Raw genomic sequence first — 25,060 nt, 5'->3', positions numbered from 1 at the left:
GGATTTCTCTGAAGCGATAGCAAATCTTTTACCATCGATGGCAAAAAAAATCTTTAAATTAAAATCAAATTTAGCAACAAAAGGCAAATACACTTATTGTTTACTGTTTAATTTGACACAAAATTACAAAAAAATAACAAAGCATTTATGATCTTTTACAAAATTGATTAGCAAGTAAGGCAAATATTAATAATATTTACAGTAAAACTTTGAGTTTGTATCAGTTTGTTAGTCATTAACTTGGATGCTTTTATCAATAGATAAAGTTAATCCAAAGACGATGATAAATATTGTGGATGAAAATACATTTCAACACTCATTTTGAATTGATAACTATCACTTTCGCAAGCGATTTACAAATTGGTACAAATTCAAGTCTTTGGGTGTGTAAACTATTACAATTTACAAATGATTACAATTTAATACTTGTTTTCGACTATTATAACGAGAAAAAAAATAATTGATTATCTATTAATAATAATAAATTTTATAATTGGAAAAATAAGTTTTACTTCAAATGAAACTTAGAATCATCTGAAGGTAGAAAATGAATTAAATTTAGTAGATTAACTTAGTTTTGGATTACGATTTTCCTTTTCGGTCATTTTATGAATATTTTTTGTAACGAGAAATATTCTTAAAATGTCTAGGCTGTTAAGTGATCATCGTCGTGAGATGCTTTCGGTGACTGTTTAAACGAAAAATTCCGTCCTAGTGTACTTGGAATGGGTTCTTCGTGTATTATTGATACTTCGTTATCCGAATCACTATCGCTATCAATTTCTTGATTGTTGTTTTCCATTTTTATATTTACTAAGTCAGAATTTACTCCCCGCTGGTCATTGTTGTCATGAGCTGTTGATGTTGTTGCTGTAGCTGTTGGCGGTGGTGGTGGTTGTGGTTGTGTTGGTGTTGGTATTGGTATTGGTATTGGTATTGGTATTGGTATTGGTATTTGTGTTGGTGTTGTTGTTGTCGCCGTCGATGTTGATGTCGATGTCGATGCTAGTTCTTTGGGCACAGTTGTTCCAGTTTCGTTTCTTTTTTTGTACTTGTCTGCGAGATGACGTCCATGCGTAATAATTTTGTTCTTGATCAATGTGAAAAAGAATTCATCTGTATAAACTGAATGAATGAGCATCAGAATTTCCTTGAGTCTTTTTTGATCGTCCAAATTTATAACCACATTTTTCGTATTCTTGTTTCCACTTAACCATTTCTTGGTAAGTTTTTCTTCACTAAACATGAGAACCGCCAATCTATTGACTATTTTGGTGACTTTTGTAATTGAACAGTCCGATAGTAGCTCTTTAATTGCATTTGAATTTTCATCATTGATCACCAGTGACTCAGGGCTTCTTGACCACTGAAAAAGAAGATTGAAATAGAATTAGAATAATTAATTAGTCAAATATATACACTAACCTTTTGACGAGCTTTAGTTAGGTGAAATTTAAATAATTCTTCCAAAACTTTAGATTCAACACTCAATTTTTTCTTCTTCTTTGTCTTGGTCTTTCTTTCAGCGTTTTCTGGTATTGTCGGACTGTCATTAGAATTAGACGAGTTACCATCTTCTTGGGTATTTGTGACACTTTGTGAGTTGATTACAACTCGCTCATTGGTATTTGTATTGGTTTTTTTCTTGCTTTTCTGCTCGGAATCAGTTTGACTTTTTCTCTTTTTTGTTTCACTACAAGTCGGTTTTGGTGAGTTACTTTCACTTTGTATATTTGTAGCACTTGGTGGGTTGACTTGCTGAGGACAAGGTACTTGACCATCGGAAGTTTCCTTAGGTGTATTGTCCAACGGTTGATCAAGCTCCAACCTTTCACTTCGAGATTGTTTCAAATCAATCAACCCTTTCTTACAATCAATCTCGTTAGCGTATAGTTTTATAAACGATACAACTTTTTCTCCCTCCTTCACATACATGATTTCTTTGTTGTCATGGAACGAAAAATACAAAGTTGATGTTTTCAGTTGCACTTTATCAGCTTTCTCAATGTAAAAAGGACCATCGCCAATCTCTTGCATAACAAGATACGCCGCTAATCAATAAAATAAAACAATTAACAACTAAAATTAATCAAGTAAATCGGTGGAAAAAAATTCAACTCTTATGATTAATAAACTCACATGAATAGGGCAAAGACCAATCACAATCAATTTGTTGGTAATGACCATTAATCGGCGTCTCTTGAGATGTCATGACGATGCTAAGAGGGATGAATAGGGAAAAACACACACAGATTTATAAGTTAATCAATATCACTAATTGAAATTGAATTTCTAAATAATAAGTTGAATGAAATAATGAGAAACCATAGCAACGAAAAATTATCTCTCAAGGATAAAAGTTAAAGTTAGTTAGTCGTTTCGAGCGCGAAATTCAAATTTCTTCAAGAAATGAAAATTAATGAACTGATCAATCTTTTCAATTGATTTTTCTCATTTTATCTAATCAATTTTCGGGCAGAATTTTATTCTTATAAAAAAACATGATCATATATTTTCTTGTGTCAACTTATGGTCTCGTTCTTCTCCTTTACGATCTTCTAATTATACCTCATCAAACGAATATCAATAAATTATTAGACAAACATTTGATTATGGTCATTTCAATATATTTGTAAATAAAAGATCGCAATAAATTGTTACGATTGCAAACTCAGTCTTTTTCTGTATAAACTAAAATTACAATGATATTTGAGCTCTTTAATTTTATTGATAAAGAATATTTGATTATATAAATTGTCTAAAAAGTTTTCAAAATAAATGTTAAAAAAAGTTTTACATTGTTAATAAGTTTGGTTGGAAATTAAAATTTTAGAGTATTTGAAGCTAGAAAATGATTAATATCGTTATAATTTTTTTCTGATGAAATTAAATCTCTGTATTGCAAAAAGCGTAAAAAATTAATATTGTAATTGTAAATAATCGTAGTCAGGAAATGAATCTGGTGACAATCTTAGCGAAGTTGGATTCATATTTTCGTCTTTATGTACTCAGAGTAACGTAGGTTCTATTATCGATATTTCATTGTCCGAGTCAGTTCCTTGAATGTTTTCTTCGTGTGGTGGGTCAAGACTCGCTCCAGGATGATCATTACTGTCATTGGTCGTGGATGTTGCGATTTCGACTTTTTCACGCTTGAAATTGACTTTTTTCTGTCCCTTTTGCTCAGAAATTTCTTGGTCAAAATAAGAGTTCCCATTTATCCTGGCTTGTTCCGTGTCGTTATGATTTGGCCCAAAGGACACAGTTGCTTTTATTAGTTTCTTTTTGTAAAACTGGCCTCCGTGAGAACTTATTATTTCCACCATTTTTTCGAAATTATCCTTAATTGTTCTGTTGTTGATTAACGAAAAAATTCTTTTTACTTTAGCTTTACCCTCTGAATTTAATATCACTTTTCCAGGTTCATTGATATTGAGAAATGAGTCTTCCGAGTAAATAATTTCTGCGATTTGATTCATAAATTCACATATATCTCGTTGTGGCGAAGTTAATAATGTCTTAATCTCCTCTGATTTGGTACCCGTAAGTTTCAATTGTTCAGGATGCTCTTCCCACTGAATAAAAAGATTGAATTGATTAGAATAAATTTTTCGAGATAAAACACTGACACCAACCTTTGTTTGCGCTTTGTCAAGGGCGGTTGTAAGGAAATTCAGTAGCTGTTTATCTCCATAAATCTTCTTCCTCTTTGGCCTGGGATTACCTGGGCTATTTTTTGTTGAATTAGATTTTTCAGCTTGTATTAGATCAGAAACATTTTGGTCGTTTGCCGTTGATGAGTTGTTATTCTCGTTCACAGAGCTATTATCACCTTGTACATTTGTAACAGAGTGTGAATCGAATGCCTGTTGAGGATATACTTGACCATCAGAATCTTGATCCATTGGTTGGTCATACTCTGATTCATCTTTTCTAGCTTGAAAATTGAGAATTTCCTTGGTATTTTCTGCCATTATTTTTTTCATTTCATCAATTTCACGTTGTATCTTTTCAAAATTCTTTTCCAATGCGTTGATTGAGGCCTGAAGATGTCCTACAAATTCTTCACTCTTAGACATTATCAAGTCCATACCAGGCTCTTCCTCGATGTAACCTTCTGATGGACTCTCATTAGTTGACCCGGAAATTTCCTCACGAAATCGTTTTAGTTTTTCCAGAATATTATTGCACATGTCAAAGTCTCCATAAGATAAAATCATTGAGACAAACGCATCGCTGTCATCAACAGGTTCCTTTCTCTTGAAACAGCGAAAAATATCATCCGAGGTCTTCAAGCGAAGTGAATCAGCCTTTTTCCAGTAAAATTCGCCACCAGTTATTTTTTTCAACACAACGTAAGCACCTAAGAGAAATGAGAAATTTATTTTCACTAGAAAACAATAAAAGAAAGAGATTAATCAATTGATTATTACGATTAATAGGACAGCACCATTCAGCAGGAACTCCATCAGGAAATAGAGCCAGTTCTTCTCGTTCCATGGCCAGAGAAATCGGTTTCGATAAAATTTAATGAAGTTACTTGATTTTCCAAATGTTGATTTAAAAGACTTTGATTTAGTAAAAATATGAGATGAAAACACTTCGTTTAAAGAGACAAAACCAATACTGAATAACAGTAGAGTAAAATTAATCTAAAGAGTACAAAAAGAACGATCTTCATGGGTGGAGTTTAATTGTTATCAAACCTCTTATTTATTCAATTATGAACAAACAAGTTTGAGTCAATTGCTCAAGGGGAAAAATTGATCCTTCTGAACATTAATCGCTGAAATTTATCAAGGATTTTAATCAAATTAGCGCCAAAATTTAACTTCGATACAATGTAACTAATGAGAAACTGTTTGATCATTGACAAAAAATTTTACTTTTTCTATTCTTTTAGCGCTTTTTGATAACAGACATAGAACTTTGATTTTATTTTTATTATAAACCAAGAGAGTTTTGTCCGACAAAAGCTCTTGGGTGAACATCATGTGGAATATTCAAAGCCAATTACAATGTGAACCATCGATAAATAGAGATAATAGTTCATGTCGATTCATCACTGGGAAAATTGTTCAAACCAAATTACAAATTACAAATTCCTAACGTTCTAAGTACTAGTAAAGACTTTGATTCAGTGGGTTAAATTAGAAGATAAAACTAAGACTGAGCAAAAGGAATAAAAGTCATGATCACAAATATTACTTTATTTGATTAGCTGATTAATTGACAGTTACAATCAGAATGAATCTGAGTTTGTCTTAGAATATTAATTTAATAGGTGAAACTTTTTCAAGCTTCGAGTTTTTGTTCTGTGGACAAAAGATTTTCATCTTTACTTTTTTTAAGTTTTCCAGCGAGATGACGTCCATGCGAATTGATTTTGTTCTTTATCATTCGGAAATACTGTTGTTCCACAAAAATACTCGGATGAATTAACTTCAGAATTTTCTTTAATCTCTTCTGATCTTCCAAATCCAAGATCTCTTGTCGAGGTTTATCCAAACTTTTGTCCATCTTCAGAAAATTATCTGCGAGTTGATCTTCACCAATCAGAATATCAGCCAATCGATTGACTATTGTTGTAATATTGGTCGTTTTGGACGTTAATATTTCTTTTATCTTCTCAGATTTTTCTTCTTCTATCAGCAGCGATTCAGGATAATTAATCCACTGAAATAAAAGATTGAAATGATTAGAATGAATAATATTTTTCGAAATCTAAACAAATACACTAACCCGTTGACGAGCGTTTCTAATGTGACGATCAAATTTGAATCTAAGGGATTCGCAATTTACATTGGTTTGTTTCTTGTTCTTCAGCTTGGAATTGCTTTGATTGTTTGTTGTTATTTGGGGTTTTGTTGCACTTGGTTCAAATAATTTACAAGTTTGTTGTACATTTGCGACACTTTGACCGATACTTGTCACAGGACCAGGTAAGTGACCGTCGGAAGTTTCCTTAGGGGTGATTGTCAACTGAGGTTTAGGTTCTGGTTTCACAAGACGAGATTGATTGAGTCCATTCAACACTTTTTTACAATCATTTTCACTACCATAGTGTTTTATGAATGAAGCCAATTCTTTCCTCTCCTTCTTGTAGCTAATTAAATTCTTCTCTCGAAACGTAAAAAACAAACTTGGGCCATTGTCCGATACCTGGTCAGCCTTCTCGATATAAAAAGGACCATCACAAATTTCTTGCATAACTAAAAACGCAGCTGATCAATGGAAAAGGTAAAACTTAAAGTTAATCAATTGAAATTCAATAATGTAACTACTTACATGATAATGGTAATGACCAATCACAATTGATTTGTTTTCCTTGTCCATTGATGCTTGGATTCCCTTGAGATGGCATTTCGGTTTAAAAAAACCTAATTAAAAAAGAGAAACAAAATTTGTTTAACAAACAAACAATTTGAACCCGATTTCATTCACAACAATAATAAACTTTCATTTAAAAAGATCTAAGAAAAAGCGCGAAATACAAATCTATCGACATGCTCGATATTTATTTTCGATGTTTGTTTTTTATCGTAATTTCGAAGGTCACTATGTTTATAAATCGCTCTTTTTATCTCTACTATACTGTAATTATCAATTATTAATATGATACCATACTTAGAATATGGTAAAATCTTTATATTGGAGTTGAAAAGTTGTTTAGTTTTTTAATAAAAATAATCAAATTGCTTTTCAAATGAGTCCAAAAATCGATTGAAAAAAAACCAATGGTCTTTATCGCTTTCGATGCGGAGTAAAAATGAAATAAAGGTCGAAATTCAAAGATGGATGAAAAAAGAATGATAAAATTGGCCTTATTGGTCAGCAACTGATATGAGGATCTCAAATAGGTGAAAAGTGCCACGAAAAAATAAGACCTGAGGCGACCCTTCGAGTTTTTAGTGACTAATAAGCCTCGATTCTTTTAATAATCGGGTGTTAGATGCGCGAAATTTCAATATATTGATCTATTAATAGTTTCTCTCATTTTTCAATTATTATTCTTGATTTAATTATTTGCTTTGAGTCCAACACAAGCTTATTAATATCACTTGGGATAATTTGAGTCAAGATGGTAAGACTGCGTTCGGCTTACAATTCACACATTGGAAAGAAATTTTATTAATTAGATTCGTTGTAAAGTCTTTAGATCAGTTATCAGATGATGAACTAGAAGCCGAACGAGAACGCGAACCAGAAGACGAACCAGAGGACGAACCAGAACGCGAACCAGAAGCCGAACGAGAACGCGAACCAGAAGACGAACGAGAAGGTGATTGGTGTGGATCCTCGTCATTTGTACATTCTGGTTGAGTTGGACTTGTTTCATTGTCGTTGTCATGGTGAATTTGAGTGCCTTCTACTTGTTCACTTGTCAATTGATGAGGTGATCTGGTCTGTTGAGTATTTCCATTGGCAGTTATCATTTGTTTTTTGGACGAAACTTCTTCATCCTCTATCTTTCTCTTACGCTTTTCAGCAAAATTAAATCCACGGCAATTCATTTTCGATTGTATTAAGTCAGATAAATACTGCTCGATAGAATTGAAAATCGACTGGGCTGATATTTGATTGCCCGAAGTGTCACTGAACGTATTTTTTGACGACTGGTTACACTCTATTTTCTCAATTCTTGACAGGATCCTGTGTATCTCCGTGACAATATCTCTGACAGTTTGACTAACTTCTTCGAGTTTACTATTCAGTGCCTCAAACGATTCTGAAAAATGTCTTTCAAGCCTCTGACTTTCGACTTCTGTCAAGTCCACCAATGTTACTTCCTCTTTTAGGTTGTCAGGTTCCGGCAGTTTCTTTTCAATCAAGCCAATCGAATCGGAATTCTCCTTTCGATGTAGTTGAAATATCTTCAAAGCATTTGCACAATTCTTTTGGCTTCCATAGTATTTTATCAATGAGACACATTTATCTTGATCTTTGATCTTGTGTTTGATTGGCTTTTTCTTATCGAAATATTCATAAATATCCTCCAACCTCTCGTCAATAGTTTCAAATTTCATCATATAAAATTCGCCACCGCCGATTCTTTCCAGCACAATATAAGCACCTTTAAGATACAAAAATCAATAAACTTACTATAGAAAAACATTAAGTCAGAAATAAAATCAATCGAAACTTACAAGTAGGTAGACATGACCAATCACAAGAATCTTCATAACCCATTGACATTATTTTCACATAAAAGTTATCACTGGGACAAACTTCTCGATTTTCCGATTGCGAAAATTTTATGAGGTCAATAAAATGTAAACACAGATAAAACTATTCTATTATTAATGATAAAAGGTAAAAAATACTTGTTGAAATATCAATGAACCACAATCAGTGATAATCCCTAAGTGATTATCAACATAATCTAAGAAGAGCCTGTGATCTCACAATATTCACGATTTCACTTTCCTCTTCCATTAATTATTCATGTATTGGTCTCGTTTAATTGTTACGTGCATTTTGCATCTTATTTAATTAGTTAAATACAAATATATCTCGCTTTCGTAATTCTCCCGTTCATCTTTACAGTGAATATTTCGTTGGTTTAATTTTCTGAAATTTGCTTCAGTATTTTGTCAATTGGTTTATGGATAGTTTTTTTTATTGATTTCTACATAAATTTAGTGTTTTAATTTCAACCGGTTGTTTGTTGATTAAGTAAATTTGATTCTTTGACCATCGAATAGAAAACTGATTTATCATTAGCAAGTAGATTACTTGGAGAATCGAATTCCTTTATCTTTCCTTGATCAAGAACTAGAATTCTATCATAATCCATGATGGTGTTTAGTCGATGAGCGATTGTGATAATTGTACAATCAGCAAATTCAGTTCTGATTGTTTTCTGAATAAGTTCATCAGTTTCTACATCTACAGCGGCGGTCGCTTCATCGAGAACCAAAATCTTTGTCTTACGAAGTAGCGCTCGAGTTAAACAGACCAATTGTCTTTGGCCAACACTTAGATTTTCACCTCCTTCGACAATTTCATAGTCTAAACCAGTCTCCAAGCTCGAAACGAATTTCTTCAAATGAGCTTGTTCAAGTGCGTTCCAAATCTCCACATCAGTGTGTTGCTCCAATGGGTCGAAGTTTCTTCTAAAGTTACCAGAGAAAAGAACTGGATCCTGAGGGATAACAGTTATTCGGGAGCGCAGATCATGTAGTCCAAGTTTGGAAATGTCCATATTATCGATTATAATTTGACCTGAAATCGATTCGATTAGTCTGAAAACTGCTAAAGTCAGAGATGATTTTCCAGCACCGGTTCGTCCAACGATACCAATCTTTTCGTTTGGATTTATGGTCAGAGAAATATTTACCAATACAGGATCAAGATCGTCTCGATATCTTGTATTATAGTCTCTGAAAATGACCTCTCCTTTGTCAGGCCAATTCGGTTGAGGTCGATTAGACTCAATTATGTCAGGAGCCTGAGATTGTAAAGAAAGAAAGTAAATAAATTTTAAGATAATTGTTTGCATCTCTTGGATTTGTTTTGAGGTCGAACTTACTTCTTGTTCCGTTTTCGTATATTCAAGACAACGTTCAACTGCGACGATATTAATTTCTACATCGGTCACTGATCGAACCAACATGTTGAGAATACCAGTAATTTGTGATGCATAGCTCACAAAAAGACCAGTGAGCCCTGGACTAAGTCGAGATCTCGAAGAGACGGCAAAAACAGCCGATGTAAAAACGATCAAATTACCTAAGAATTGAAGTCGAATGGACAACCAACGACCAGCGGCCATATTTGCAAATGAACAAGATTGATTTTTATCGACACGATTGAAACAATCATCAAAAAATCTTTGCTCGGCATTATAAGCACGAATTGTCGATGATCCAGTAATTGTTTCAGAGAAATGAGAGAAAACAGGTGATCGAGATGAAGATTCGATTCGACGAAGTTGCCGAGAACTGGCGATATAAAACATTTGAATAAGTGAGTAGATTCCCGTCATGACAATAATGACCACAAGAAAATAAGGTGTTTCAAGACAAATGACCACAATTGAAACGGTTCCTCGAAAAGCGAGAGAAATTAACATTCGTAAATTGAAACCAATCGTTGAATCACAAGTATCAATATCACCAGAGAAACGATTCAAGATTCGGCCTAAAGGTGTTGTATCATAAAAGGACATTGGAGCTCGAATGATCCTATCAAGCATACGATCGTGAATCAATTTGGATCCCGTTAGAACGGCAACATTTAAGAGTAAACTGTTGGCCATTGTGAATATTGTCTCCAAACCCCCGATTCCCGCGTAAATGCCTAAACGTAAATTACGAAGATGAGTATCATTGAGATTAGCGGAATCGAGAGAATCGTCGGCCCAAGCAGTTAACCAAAGATTACGACTAACAGTTAATAGTTGGGAGAGGCCGAAACACGCGACTATTATGCCGCACATGCCGAAACCAACAGCTCTGAGATAATCTATGTAAACGCTTCCTTTTACCGACCCAACGGCCGCTTTTTCTCTTACAATCAGCTTCGATCGATCAATTCCACCGCCTGGAGGAATTTCTTTGCCCTGAACAACAAGATCTTTTTTACTCTTTTTATCCTTATTTTCGTCTGATTTATCGAAACCATTAGATATAATTGATCGTTTGCTTAGACTGGAAGTTAATGTTCGTCTTCGTCCTGGTTTAGATCCATCACCTTCACTAGATTCGGATATCGCTTGAGATAAACGCTTCTCAAGTTCTGGTTTGACTGATTCTTTAATCTTCTCCAATACTTGTTGATCTTCATCATCAACCTCTTCTTCACCATCAAGCTCACTTTCTGTCAGATATTGAACAACGAAATCGGCGAATTCTCCTTTTTTCGAAATAAGCTCTGAATATGTTCCTTTCTCTTGAATACCTCCATCTTTAAGAACAATGATCTCATCAACTTGAGGTAAGAATGTCAATCGATGTGTTACCAATATTCTAGTTTTATCCTTTAAGATTCCCTTTGGGCCGATGACATGAGTGAACAAATGTTTGGCTACATGAGCATCGACAGCACTTAAAGGATCGTCCATCAAATAGATGTCAGAATCAGCGTAAACACTACGAGCCAAACTAACTCTTTGCTTTTGTCCACCAGATAAATTGATTCCTCTTTCACCGATCTCGGTACTATCACCTCCAGGCAAAATCTTAAGATCTGGTGTCAATGCACAAGCTTCAATTACTTTATCGTATTTACTTTGATTCAATGGCTGACCGAAGATAATGTTTCTTTTGAGTGTCTCATTTTGAATCCACGCTGTTTGAGGTACATAAGCCAAAGAACCCGTTAGATTAACTTCTCCGGATATTTTGAATAAATCTCCAAGAAGAGCAGAAAGTAAAGATGATTTTCCACTTCCGATTGGACCAACAATGGCGACTAAAGATCCTTTTGGTATTGAACAATCGATATCTCGTAAAACTGGACTATCAGTAGCTGACCAGGTAAAAGATGCAGAGCTAAGTGAAACAGGAAAATTGGTATCACCGTCATGATTTACTTGAGATAAATCAATCTCTTCTCCTTGAAGATACTTATTGATACGTTTAATTGAGACCCAACACTGAAATTTACGAACGAAAAAAGTTCAATTAGTGACCTTCGACATCTTTGACCATAATAAACTTACATTAGCACCAGTTGTTATAACTCGAGGTAACATGGTCAATGATTGACTGAGTATATTGAACAATGTCAACGAAACGAAAGCCTTGTTAGCATCTAGAACGTGGGATGGATCAGTTAGTACAAAAGTCGCGAAACTGATCAGTGCAACCTGAGTGAATAAAAATGATGAAGAAAAGTTGTAATTTTTTTTTTGCTTCCAACAGAATATTAAATCGTGAAACTTACAAAAAAAGGCGCAGAAAAGAAAAGGAAACTTGTACAAGCTCCGAAAATGGCCTGAGTTTTGAGAGCCTTGATCTCGGCTGCTCGAGCCTCCTTGATGAAGTCACCAAATGCCAATTCCCATGCGTAGAGTTTCAGAACTTTCATTCCGCTCAGAATTTCGTTCATAGTTTTAGTTCGTCTATCTTTCTGTTTCATCACATTCTGCTGAATGTTTTTCATCTTCATCGCTGACCAGGCATTGAAAGGAATCAACAGAAGCATAAATATCAATCCACCAACCGATGAAACTCCCAACTGATTCCACAAGAGTTTCAGTGACATTCCCAATTGAACGGGAAATGAGAGCATAAAATTGTATTGATTGATGAACATGAAAACTCTGTTGGTGTCGACACCCATCAAGTTGACAATCTCCCCAGTTGTAAATGCTTTTCGACCTTGACTTGACAACTTTAAACTCTATTGTACGAAATCAGAGAAAACCAATTAATTCATTTAGAACCCAAGTTGAGAAACTAAAGTTCCGAAATCGTTTTACCTTTTGATAGATTGTGCTGACCATCGCTGATTTCATTCTCAAGCCTAAATTACTAATCCAAAATTCATACTGACCATCAATCAGTGACTGTAAAAGTGAGAAAGCAAACATCGCCACAGCAATAAGATAACCTTGCCATGCAGGGTCAGAACTTTTAACAAAGGTCAATAGTTGATCGAGAAGTGATGGATTAGCAAAGGTTAGGAATGAGGAGATTAACTTTAGCACCGAACAGGCAACTAAATGGAACCAGAATCCTCCTATCAATGTCGTTAGAATGTCAAATTTTGGATTATATAAGACAGAATAATCTGACTTAGGTGCTGATTGAACTTTCTTCAATGGTTGAAGTGCCAAAGAATCATTTGTATTGTTTTTCTGAGGTGATTCTGATGTCTGAATGCAATTCTTAGATGAATTTAGATTGTGTCGGAATTTTGCGAAAATTTCTCTTGATCTGTTAACCTTTGGTAGATTCCACATATCGTCCAGTGTTAATGACTTTTTATAACCAAGATAGGCCATAGAATCGTACCAAGAGAAAAACATTTGCGAAAAAAACGACGACTCAGTGAACGGGCAAATTTTCTGAAAGGTTAATCAAAGAATATATCGAGAAAAAAAATTAAGTTATCGATTAGATTAATTAATCAAAAACCAACCTTTGGATCTTCATTGTATTTTCCCCTCTGTTTGTCAGCGAAACAAATAGCAATCAAATAGGAAATAATTGTCAGAGTTTCAATCGATTGGCAAATTAAAGTCATTTTACTGATTGTCCAATATTTATCCTCCTGGAAACAAATCAAAGTTCAATTATTTCTCCCTGAATTTGATGACAAGTATTCATCATTGAACTTACAGGATTCTGTAGAGTGACAATCGTAGTCCAGCAACTTAGAACTACTTGAAATGTCATCAATGACCAGAAGACGAAAAGTATCCCCGAGGTACGAACACCCTTACGGAAGTAAGTGGTTTGCAGAATGAGAGCAAAAAACTAGACAGAAAATCAGATTCAATAGAAATAAATTAAAATCCATCAATAAGTTAATCAACTAATCAGTTGAACTCACAAAAGTTATCGCTTTGATCAACGGTGTTTGATAATATAAATCAAGTCCATTTTCCATTGAATTCAATTGATGGATCATCTCCGCAAGATTAGTGGCAATTAGAATGCAAATTAGAAGCTGTAATTAAGAAAGTAAAAAAAATCTCATGATAATTATTCAATTTCCTTTGAAATTCTGGATAAAAATTACTCATTTCAAGATCTAAGTGTTGATATTAGATTATTGATATTTACGGGGAAATAAAAATGAATCAACTGCTGATTACTATTGGATATTAATTGCAGTACCTAATTAACTAAATATTTTTGCGAATTAAAGTAAATTAATTTTAATCATTGTTTTTATTACTTTTGGACTTTTATTTGGCTTTAATATTAACGTAATTAAAAATAACCCTATGTAAATCTGATAGTAGCTAAATCGGGTAACAGTAATTAGGTAGTAATTAAATGAAACCAACAATTAAGTTCTTAATAGGCTGATTAAGGTGTTTTACCGATAAATTGTACTAAACGATTAAAATCTTGGATTCTAATTGCTGCAATTTAAAAAGAAAACTTTAAGATATTAGAAAGTTCAATGTCCATGGTCAACCCATAGATAAATTAATTAATCATAATCAGGTGATTTTTAATCATGTTTAAAGGTAATTAATGATGAGGCTTAATGAATTGATCTAAATTGATTCAATATCAAATAATATTAATTTTTTAATAAGCAAATCTGTTCAAGACTACAATTAATATTGTCTATTGATTGCTGAGTCTCTGTTTAAGTGTCTCTTAACATGATATTATTTGAACAATCAGCTGATCAATTCATTAAGTCTTACCTTAATTAGGGATAAAGGATAAAATAAATCCTGATTAACACTTTTTCAACAGGTATTCTCATTGATCATCAATCATTCATGGATTATCCATTTCGGTTGTTGGTTGGATTAGTGAGCTTAGTAATCAATTCCAGTGATCGATAGTTAATTTTTGATTTCTTTCTTATTTGACTGAGTAAAAGACACTCATGTTGAAAGGGGAATAGATTAATCTTACAGCCTCTAGAGATTAAGATTAAAAGATTATCATGATAAATCAGTTAGGAGACAAAAGGAGAAAAAATTAAATGACTCAACCATTTTTGTAACAATTAACCAGGTCCATGGAGTCTTGACCGTTGATAAACGGGAATAGAAACAGAATGAGATTAAACCACAGATCCAAATGAATATACATGGTGGCCAAGTGAGAGCAGTGGACAAGAAACAAGGGGTCAAGATCGGTTTGGTTGTATTCCAAGTCAGGTTTTCATCCTGGTGAACAAAAATGAAAAAAAAAACAACAACAAACAATTAACTAAATATCATCATGATTGCGTTTGATTGACCACTTACCCAAAATGGTTGACCACAATATTCATCGAGATAGTCAACTATAATGGACATGATTAGGCTGATGGTCACTCTTGAAAAGATTTACTCAAATTGAAACAAAATTAACTAAAACATTTAATGGTATTAAATTGTCAAGAGCCTTCACTCAACTGCAATTAACTGTCAACAAGTTACTGACTATAAAAGGCGTTGGTGATGATTATGATTATAATTAACTTTCATATCAATAGTTGAAGATAATTTCTTCATATTAACTAAATTAGACCTAAGATTTTAATCATGATTAACTGAAATGTTAATAATAATAATAAATTGTTGAAAAAAGTTTTATTTTTCAATGGAAATCAAAAATGAACAATTTATTATTCGTCAAACAATTAAAGCTTTTACTTACCTCCAGGACTATTTATCTGGTAATTAAGGTTTTCCTTGGTTAACTATTAATAGTTAAGCCGTTTATTGCTCTCCATTTAAAAAATTAACTGTTTGTAATTGTTTCATGTTTGTTGTTTATTACACTAATTAAGAAACAACTGTAATTACAAGTGTTCGAAATTTTGATTAAGACAGAATAATTAAAGGACTTTTTTTTATGAGATTCGAGTTTGGGTGATAATCGATTATCACGTTTTAATATGAAAGTCATTTCGGTCATTCTAATAACTTTCAAGGCCATTTGGTGGCCCGAATCAATAATATTATCAATAAACAATTAGAACACCCGGTAGAAAGCGCTTAACATACTTGTACATATGACCAGTGTATTACTATGGCCAAAAAAGAGGAGACTCTTCGAAAAAATCGTCATAACTATTGAACAATCATGAAGTTTTAGAAAAAAAATTCATGATTCTAATAGTTTATACATATACTCATGGCAATTAGAAAAATTCAGATTCTCAACCTTTTCGACTTCGGTTTTATTGAGGTCGAAAGTACTCGAAAGTTTTACTCGAGTTGTATTTCTTTTTTTCTTAAAAATTCTGAATCTTTTCAAAAACGAGTCCAATGTAAATGAAACTAGCTTTAATGAAAAGTTCGTGATCTAGAACTGGTCGTTTCAAGTTCGTATATTAAGTGACAGTGAAGATAATGGAACATCAAATTTGAGGTTTTTTCGTTTTTTTTGGAAACCTTTCTCTCCATTATGAAATTAGTATGGGTATCAATGGGAAATTCAACTCGACTAATTTATGACGATTTTTTTGAAGAGTCTCATCTTTTTTGGCCATAGGTTTCTGTATTTCTCTGTACTTCCTAAGTCAACAGGTGACTCTCCGAAATCGCAAGTGGCTGAAGCGATTTTGGCTTTAACTGTTTTTTTGACCGATTATCTTTTTACGATATGCACTGAAATCGATTGACTTTTGATTCGATTGACCACAAATCTAGTTGGATTGGGAAACTTATTATAAATAATTTCCGAGCAGTTTATGATCAAGTCATTTTAGATTTATGGGAATCGCTTGATGGACAGTTAAATTCATTTATGGCGAAAGGGTTAGGTGATATTCAGCCAAATCCTAAAGTTCATTGGGTTTATTCATTATTTTTAACTGCCAGTAACCAAATGCCGAGTTGAAAACCTTTGATCCTGACCATTAATCGACCTTGAAATGAAGCAATTAATGTCAAATAATTTGTAAATTGTGATAATATTTATGTAAAATTGAAACAAAATTTGATAAATAATGTAAATTGTGATAACTAAATCCAACAATTAATTTTTATGGTTGAGAGAGAGAAACATTGACAGTGATAATTAAGAATTGAACAATTGATTAAATATTAAATGTTGTTGTGATAATAATAATTATGAGATTAATCCACAATGATCATGGTTTTAAAATCAAATGGATCAAGTTTTTTTTAGTTAAATTGATGATGAATTGCAAAGTAGTTGATGATTCTTATTCGATTGGTTGATTGTTTATCATTAAATTGTTAAATCAACCCAATCAGTCCAATGTAAAGGTGAGAGTATGAAGATCTTGCAGTAAATTGTTGTGAAAATTTAACAAACTAAATTGAACTTTTACTAAATTAATTCATTAGATGTAAATATAACGGCGATGGTGACGATAATTGTGTTTCGTGGTGAAATCGTTGGACGGAATCATTTTTCGTTAACCATTTTCGATTTACAGTTTAATTATCATTTTCGATTAGTACAAACTCCATCTTTACATGCTTGACATAAAGTACTATTATGCGGAGTTCGAGGCTTACCAGGTCGACGGGTTTTCTCCAATGGTGGATAATAGAAACCATAATAGTTTTGACCCACTCTATTGAAAAGATTAACCAGTACCTGTTGATCAGTTTGCAAATGGATAATTTAATTAGTTATTAGTCTGATTGAAATTCAATTTAAAGATGATCATTAATCAATCAATTATACCTTGAATACTTCCTCTGGATACCACATTGGTGGCTCATAGATTTCAGCTTTACACTTTTGACATTGTTGACCAAATAATTTGAATGCAACTAACCCCTGAGGGTATCCTGCATAATTGGTTAGGTCAAACCAAAAGGCTACTCGGCCCTTCATTGATGTCCATCCATGGCCACAATCCTCGCAACAGAATCGCACCTTCGCCGAGTCCACAAAGGTGGAAAAGTTACCACCCAAGGGTCGCGATTCGACCGGCATCAAACACCATTGGTGTGGGTACGATTTAAATAACGATGTAAAATGAGCCATCCAAACGTGCTCCATACCACTGGTTAAAGTAAATTGAAAAGTAAATCATTATAATTAGTTAATTGTTGGTATTTTCTGTTTGTAAATCAATTAATAATCAGTCCTTTGTTTTAGATGAGGAAATTAATTTTCTTCAATAGTGATTTGTTCATTTGATAATTGCATCATTTTCGTTTCTTTTAAATGAATTAAGCTAATTAAACGCCTACGTATCATTTGATTCAATTGTTGCATCAAGTTAATTGTAATTCTGGTTAATTAGTCATGAATAAAGTTGAGTTTAAATTGCGTCCTAATTGATTGACAAAAGTCTATGGGGTAATCAGATTCATGACTTCCTTTTAATTGTTAATTGATTGAGTTTTCCCCCTTAATTAAGTTTACACTGAAATTAAATCACGACAATTTATAACATTTGATCAGTCTGGTTGATCAGCACTTGAAAATTGGTATTAATCAAGTTTACAACAATTAATAACAACTATCAATTGGTAAAGATAAGTTGTCATATTTAATGTTATTAATAATTTGATTTAGATCAATAATTAATTCCAATGAAATTAGAAATCAAAGTCTTAATGGTTTGAATTGATTGTTACAGAAAAAAACTGAAACAATTAACCAACAAAAGTTAAACATGAACAATCAAAATCTGAATATCAAAGATACCAAACCTAAACCCGAACAAATTAATTCATCTAAATCAATGACCCATTGATTTGCAATTAAATCGCCAAGTCAAGATGGAGAATCAAATTAAATTGATTGGGAACCGAGAGAAACAACAATTAAAAAATACAATCAATAATCAATACAACAACAACAACTGATAAATATTGATAAAGAAAAACTTTTCTCAAACCTCATAAAGTTTAAAAAAGTTAATTCTTTTTTTTTTGATTGTTGATTAACCAACAATTTAATAGTTAATCAAGAGAAACAAAAAGTTATTATCACAATTGTTTTGATCACAATTAATAATAATAATATTTCAATTGTTTCCCATTAACAACAACAACAACAACAACAGGAAACCCGATCCAAAACAATGGCAACAATTAACATACAACAATATTAACACGCTAACACTTTCGTTGAAATCATTAAGGTGAATCAATTTAAATTGTAAATAAGATGATGCTGATTGTTGAAGTTGAGTTGATCAATGTCACAATTAGCAGTAAATGAATGAAGACAAAAAAATAATAGGATTGACATTGACATCCCAATCCTCACATATAAGATAATCACTTTCCTTAATCACTTACCCCCTCCAGAATCAACGTCATCATCATGATAACGATCATCATCATCATCATCATCATCATCGCCATAATTTATCATAATAAATTATTACCTTTATAATTTTTTATGCTTTGTTCATAATTTTTCATTTCTCTTTGTCTTTGCAATTTTTTACTCATTGTTATTAAATTTACCTTTTTGATTATTGATGTTTACTATTGTCAGTCAACTGTGTACACAGTTTCTTACCAAATTAACAGTTAATCATCATCATCATCATCATCATCGTCATCATCATTATGATTGTTGCAGATATATAACCTTGTAATTGTTTAGCCGATCGTTGAGAATCAACTGAATATTGAAAAAAAAATTCATGTTGATTGTAAAATTAAACAATCAACTCAATTAACATTTAATCGGGTGGTAGAAATTGTTTTTTTTTATATTTACTACTAATTGTGAACAAAATTTAATCGAGCAATTTAAATCCATTGAAACTATTAGCATCAATTTTTGCTTAGTTAATTGTTACAATTGTAATTATGATGAATTGCAAAACTTTTTTTTTTACTACAAAATTAATTTTTCAATTTATTAATCTAGTTATTTACAATTTAACAATTAACTGACCGGATTGTAATGCTTTCTATTAATAATAAAATAACAACAATTAACAATATTTCAAGGTTTTATCCGAAAACTTGTTGCAACAATTAGTTGATTTATTTACATTTATTACCAAATCAATATCTTATTAAATGCTTATTTCTTAATATAATCATTGATCAGATTGTAGTTGTAATACTTAATTTGCTTAAGAAAACAGTGGTAGCAATCAACTAATCATTTACTATTCAAGAAAATAAAATAGTAAAAGTTAATTATTATATTGATAAACAATTATACAAACAACAATTAATATCCTTCCGGAACTGATTAGTAAACAATCAGCTTCGTCTAGTCATGAGGCTGGTGAGTGAACAATTTTTATGCTTACTCACATTTATGCATATGAATGAAACATTCAAAGTATATAAGTTGATGATGGAAGTTAATTAATTAATTTATTAATTGTTGGCTAATTATTCGGATAAAAAATCAATACACATCCAAAACAAGCAGAATCGCGGCCTCTCTTACCATAGTCGCTAATTAACCTTATTTAATTATCATCATCATTTATCAATCATACGGGTAAAAGTTAATTTCGTTGTAACGAAATCGTTTATTGTAACGATAATTAACTTAACGATTCAATTGATTCATTTTCATTTGTGCCGCAATTAACTCACTGGTGGTATTGAGTTTTGATCTTTGGTCTTTCATATGTACGATTAAACAGCAATTAAATTAAATTGTTCAAATACTTTGATGAAGATTAGTTTTCTATTGTTTGAATATTAATCTTCATTGCTATTAGATTGCCAATGGAGTAATCAAAGTCCAAATTAGTGAATTAAAAAGTTTTTTTGAGTTAATTGTGACTCTCAAAACAACAAACAATCAACGAATCAAATTTGATTGGATAAACAATAAATGACAATTTAGCAATTTAATTAACGCACATTGAACCAATAGAATTTAATTGTTGACTTTCAATTGTCTCTGATTGTCATAATCATTTAACCTTCAATAGAAACTGTCAAATGTTGTGAAAATGTAACAAAAAGTAAAAGCCAATCAGTTATGCAATTAACGAAAAGTGATTCACAATTAACCTTACGCAACAATCAATAATTAATCTAATCAATCAGTTACTGATCAATAGCATTGATTGATTAACTTGATAAAGCAAAAATTAGATACAATAATGAAAGATTCAAATTAACACTACGGAACAATCAACTTCCGATGTCAATTAAGAAGCTAAAACATAATTAATCAATCAACTAATTCACTTCAATTAAAACCTTGAAAAGCGAATCTAAATCAACACAGAAAAGGTAATCAAGTTATCGTTAACATGAATTGGTAACAATTAAAAAAAAAACGTTGATCACTAATTTAGTTTCATCTCTTTTCCTTAATCAAGGTGAAATTAAAAATGAAAATGAAATACAAACATGGAAAAGTAAATAATCAGAATAATGATCAATTGTTGAAAAATCTAATTAACCATCAATCGAATCCTTTAATTGTGATTGTTAACTGATTACGGGAAATACAGTTAATTTTGTTTTCCATAAGAATTGAATCAATTGATTAACAAAGGTTTTCCATTTTGAAACATTGAACACAAATTACAATTAATCTTAATTGTGAAAAAGAGAGACAGAGAAAAAGTTCAATCAACAATCAACGTTAATCAATCAAATTTGTCAATCATCAATCCAAGTTAATCATGAGGAAATAATTAAACTAATTTGTGATCAAAGCTTCACAATTTAATCAGATCAAGTTTTAACCTTTAATTGTGTCTCTCTGTTAATTTTACTTTCATCATTATTAATTGTGATTAATTCCTTCCGTTTTTTTTTCTTATAATTACTTTTCCTCACTGATTAGCTTCAATAATTAGTTGATTTTAATCACTGATTATTATAATTACCCATGATTATCATTATTGTTATTAATGCCTACTGATATTCATAATTATTGCAATTTAAGATATGAACAGTTAGCTGATTGTTGTTAAAGTAATTATTGCCAAAGAGCAAATTGATTAATTGAGTTAATCTTGAGAAAACAAAAATTTCTCATTGAAAAAGTTACAAGAAAAAGTTAATTGTATTAACTAATTAACAGTTACAATTAAGGATTATAATCTAAATATCTGAAAGTAAAATCAAAACAATCAGATCGTAACAATTAAACTAATCACTTTTTAATTATAATCTTTGACTTTCTTTCCTTCAATTTACTTCACGATTCAAATCTCATTTAATCAACACAATTAACTAGAAGTTAATTAAGTCTTCACTTTCCCCCCTTTCTATTAGTAGGATTAGATTATCTGATTAATGATTAACTTAATCACAATAATAATAAACAACCAACAAGTAAGTAGTTAACTGTTAATGATGTTTAATTGTATCTGGTTAAAGTGGTGAAAAAAATTATATTATTATTTATATAAAGTTGATTAGGTTAATCAATGAACACCAGAAGATTTAATTGTTGATTATTACTTAGTTAATTTTTCTTTTATTCCTTAATTACAATCAACTATTTAGTAAATCTAATCATTCATCTCAATGTTAATTACTAGAGTCTAGGAACCAGGAAAAGGAAAGTTAATCAGCAACAACGAATCATAAAAATTGCGACAATTAAGACAATTTTTTTGATTAGTTGGTTAACCTTTTTGTGTGGTTAATCAATGAATTAAATTCGCATGCTAATTGTTATCAACAATTAACCTTCTTAATTGTTATAAGGTAAAGAAAAGTTTTCCAATCTTGCAGAAAAATTTGGATCTGGTTGAACAATTTTCTCGTAACAATTGAAACAATTAACTTAATCTTTGATTTTCTCACTTATTAATAACATGCAACAATCAATGATTGTGATTTTGCCAGAGGCAATTAACTAATAAATTACATCAATCAACGTAATGATGTGACACTCAAAAGATGATTAACTTTTGTATTTAGGTTTCTTTAAGTAACTCAATTGTTGATTAATCTAATAAATTAGCATCATTTAGCTAAATCATCTAACCAAATCAACTTAATCATCTTAAATTTGATGAAACAAAAATATTCAAATAGCAACTCGATTATGTTGATATTTAGAATCTCATCTAAATCATGATTAAACTAATTTTATCTTTACAATGTCGTTAATTTTGTCATGATTATAACTAAATCATTGAAAAATGGACTGACAATGATTTAGCCAACGATGATTGTTGGTAAACAATTAACTAACAACAATGAATATATTACAACAATGATGATAATGATAATTTTGTTGTGATGAAAACGATTCAAAGTAATGACGAGAAACTTTTTTATTTCACTTTTTCTAGATTATGGAAATTAATTGTCACAATTTGAATGATAACAATCAAGAGTAAATCATGGTTAATTGTAATGAGTGAATGGTGATTGTTTTTCATTTGTACTTATTAATTAAATCTCAATAAATCATCATCAGGGCTACAATTAAATTCAGAGAAATAATTTTCCTCTTCTTCTTGATGAACATGATTAACTAATCAATTTACTTTTTTTTCTATTCCTTTTCTAATTTGATGAATTATTCATTGATTTGATTTACATCACAATTAAGTGATCAGTCTGATAATTTGATGATATACTCAAAAAAAAAGTGATTAATATTATTAATTACAATCATGATTCCAGAGGTTGTTATGAAATAATTTAAATTGCTTAGATTAGGAGTAGATGGATTGATTAATTGTTGCAATAATTGATCAAGTTATTGAAGATAAATTGTTGCACCCAAACAATTAAAGATATTAATATATAATCGTAACTGCTGATGATGAGACAAAAAGAGTAAAATAATCAATTGTGACAATTAGTTGATTACTTACTATGATTGATTCCATGGTGAAGGTTTAATTAATGGTGGACATCCATTGATTGGTGAGGTTGTTGTTGTTGTGATTTGTGGTGGTGGTGGTGGTGCTTGAATATAATAACCAGTTGTACTTGTGGGTGGAGGTATGAGAGAGAGTGTGGGTGGTGGAGGTGGTAGGGGCAGTGTAGTTATCGTTGTTTGTTGTGACTGTTGTTGTTGTTGTTGTTGCTGCTGCTGTTGGGGCTGTTGTGGTGAGGGCGATGTTGTTGTTACCACTTGGGTTGTGGTCACCGATGCGGTGACAAGTGATGGTTGTTGTTGTTGTGGTGGTGGTGGAGGTTGTGATTGGGCAGGTTGAGGGGTGGTGGTTAAGGTTGGGGTTAAGTGGTGATGGTGATGATGGTGTGTGGGTAATGGTGAAAGATGATGATGATGATGATGTGTTGGAAGGGTGGGTAAGGCTGGACAAAGGGCAGTTGATGTAGCAATCGGTGAGTAGGCTACAGTTATCGGTACCAATGGACTACATAGTGTTAATGATGAAGGATCAAAAACCTAAATTAATTAGAGAGAGAGAGAGTTGATCAACAATTAAATCCAACACATATTGATAATCACAGTTTGATTAATTGTACACATTGGAAAACTAATTAACAAACAATTTAATCAACCCAATATGATAACGAAAAGTTTCAATAAAATAATAATATAATTAATTGATTTATCTGACAATTAACACCAAGTAAACAATAAATAAACTATTTCTTTTTCCTTACAATTTACTTGATCAACTTGATTGTTAATATAATAAAACAAAAAAAAATTAAAGTGATAATTTTTTAATTACTTACACACATATTCAATGGAGGCAACAGGATGATTTGATTGTCGATGGTCTGAAATTAATTGTTCAAACAATTAGAGAATTAAAAAAAACAATATCTAAATGTTGCCGCTTTTTTTTCAAGATGATCAACTTAATTGTTTGGTAAATGAGATACAAAAAATAGTAAATATGAAAACTTAAATCATAATGGACACAAGAAGTTAATTAAAACAAAAAAAAAACTTGGAAACAATTGAAAACACAGCTAATCAATTGATTGGTGAGTTTGTTAATTGTGAGTAAATTAAACAAAAAATCAGGTATGAACAAAGTTACAAAATGATTGGAACAAGAAACAAAAGTTATCGTAACAAATGATGAAGATGAAGTTGAAAATGTTTGTCAGGTAACAAAAAATGACTTTGTGCCGATATCTTGATTCATTAAGCATCCCAAAGGTGATCCCACCTCAATTAATACTAATGATGATGATAATATATTAATTATAATTGTAATACTGTTGATGATGAGGACGATGATGACAATTATCTGTAATATTGTTATGACATTAAACCGGTGAATGAAAAAAAAGTAAGTAATCAGTGAGAAGATGATAATGAGAGAGAAAGAGAGAGAGAGAGATGAAAAGGTAAAAGTAGGAGTAAGTGGGGGAGAAATGATGATGATGATGATGAGGGAGCTATTGTTATCTTATGATCCCCTGCATCTTCATCATCATCATGTATGAGTTTGATTTCCCTTTCTTTTCCTCTGTCTATTTTTTTGTCTTCTCCATCCCCATTTACCCGTTTCTTTTTTCATCAATGATGATGATGATGATGATGATAATATCATTATCATCCTCCTCTTTTTTTCATCTTTCATCATCTTCTTGTTTTGA

The 25,060-nt window shown here is 31.6% G+C and overlaps 5 protein-coding genes across 6 annotated transcripts; all 5 read right to left on the bottom strand.

The window, feature by feature from the left end:
• Positions 1 to 79: 79 nt before the first annotated feature.
• Positions 80 to 2,315, bottom strand: LOC128391789 (arp2/3 complex-activating protein rickA-like). Its single transcript, XM_053351734.1, has 3 exons — positions 2,140 to 2,315; positions 1,426 to 2,051; positions 80 to 1,366 (listed from the first exon to the last, which is right to left on the bottom strand). Exons 1-3 carry the CDS (start codon positions 2,210 to 2,212, stop codon positions 647 to 649), a joined length of 1,419 nt encoding a protein of 472 aa, XP_053207709.1. The 5' UTR covers positions 2,213 to 2,315; the 3' UTR covers positions 80 to 646.
• Positions 2,316 to 2,705: 390 nt separating this feature from the next.
• On the bottom strand, positions 2,706 to 4,670 carry LOC128391820 (uncharacterized). The gene is made up of 3 exons (XM_053351764.1): positions 4,434 to 4,670; positions 3,636 to 4,363; positions 2,706 to 3,575 (listed from the first exon to the last, which is right to left on the bottom strand). The coding sequence occupies exons 1-3, from the start codon at positions 4,498 to 4,500 to the stop codon at positions 3,009 to 3,011; spliced, it is 1,362 nt and encodes a 453-aa protein (XP_053207739.1). The 5' UTR covers positions 4,501 to 4,670; the 3' UTR covers positions 2,706 to 3,008.
• Positions 4,671 to 5,189: 519 nt separating this feature from the next.
• LOC128391786 (uncharacterized) lies at positions 5,190 to 8,330 on the bottom strand. The gene is made up of 4 exons (XM_053351731.1): positions 8,148 to 8,330; positions 6,289 to 8,074; positions 5,743 to 6,224; positions 5,190 to 5,676 (listed from the first exon to the last, which is right to left on the bottom strand). The coding sequence occupies exons 1-2, from the start codon at positions 8,194 to 8,196 to the stop codon at positions 7,161 to 7,163; spliced, it is 963 nt and encodes a 320-aa protein (XP_053207706.1). The 5' UTR covers positions 8,197 to 8,330; the 3' UTR covers positions 5,190 to 5,676; positions 5,743 to 6,224; positions 6,289 to 7,160.
• A 232-nt stretch (positions 8,331 to 8,562) lies between these two features.
• LOC128392007 (ATP-binding cassette sub-family C member 3-like) lies at positions 8,563 to 15,175 on the bottom strand. 2 transcript variants are annotated; one of them, XM_053351976.1, is made up of 10 exons: positions 14,891 to 15,175; positions 14,633 to 14,809; positions 13,504 to 13,620; positions 13,290 to 13,427; positions 13,090 to 13,221; positions 12,428 to 13,015; positions 11,890 to 12,348; positions 11,666 to 11,812; positions 9,533 to 11,599; positions 8,563 to 9,451 (listed from the first exon to the last, which is right to left on the bottom strand). In XM_053351976.1, the coding sequence occupies exons 1-10, from the start codon at positions 14,939 to 14,941 to the stop codon at positions 8,654 to 8,656; spliced, it is 4,674 nt and encodes a 1,557-aa protein (XP_053207951.1). In that variant the 5' UTR covers positions 14,942 to 15,175; the 3' UTR covers positions 8,563 to 8,653. The 2 variants fall into 2 exon arrangements, with proteins under 2 accessions (XP_053207951.1, XP_053207952.1); XM_053351977.1 differs by lacking the exons at positions 14,633 to 14,809; positions 14,891 to 15,175 and adding an exon at positions 14,336 to 14,566.
• A 719-nt stretch (positions 15,176 to 15,894) lies between these two features.
• LOC128392009 (uncharacterized) lies at positions 15,895 to 24,740 on the bottom strand. The gene is made up of 4 exons (XM_053351980.1): positions 24,185 to 24,740; positions 23,347 to 23,888; positions 17,292 to 17,616; positions 15,895 to 17,201 (listed from the first exon to the last, which is right to left on the bottom strand). The coding sequence occupies exons 1-4, from the start codon at positions 24,188 to 24,190 to the stop codon at positions 17,046 to 17,048; spliced, it is 1,029 nt and encodes a 342-aa protein (XP_053207955.1). The 5' UTR covers positions 24,191 to 24,740; the 3' UTR covers positions 15,895 to 17,045.
• Between the last annotated feature and the right edge of the window lie 320 nt (positions 24,741 to 25,060).

The sequence above is a fragment of the Panonychus citri genome, unplaced genomic scaffold (genome assembly GCF_014898815.1).
Source record: "Panonychus citri isolate SS breed McGregor unplaced genomic scaffold, ASM1489881v1 Contig00135, whole genome shotgun sequence".
NCBI lineage: Eukaryota > Metazoa > Arthropoda > Arachnida > Trombidiformes > Tetranychidae > Panonychus > Panonychus citri.
This window is presented reverse-complemented; position numbering and strand designations above follow the sequence as displayed.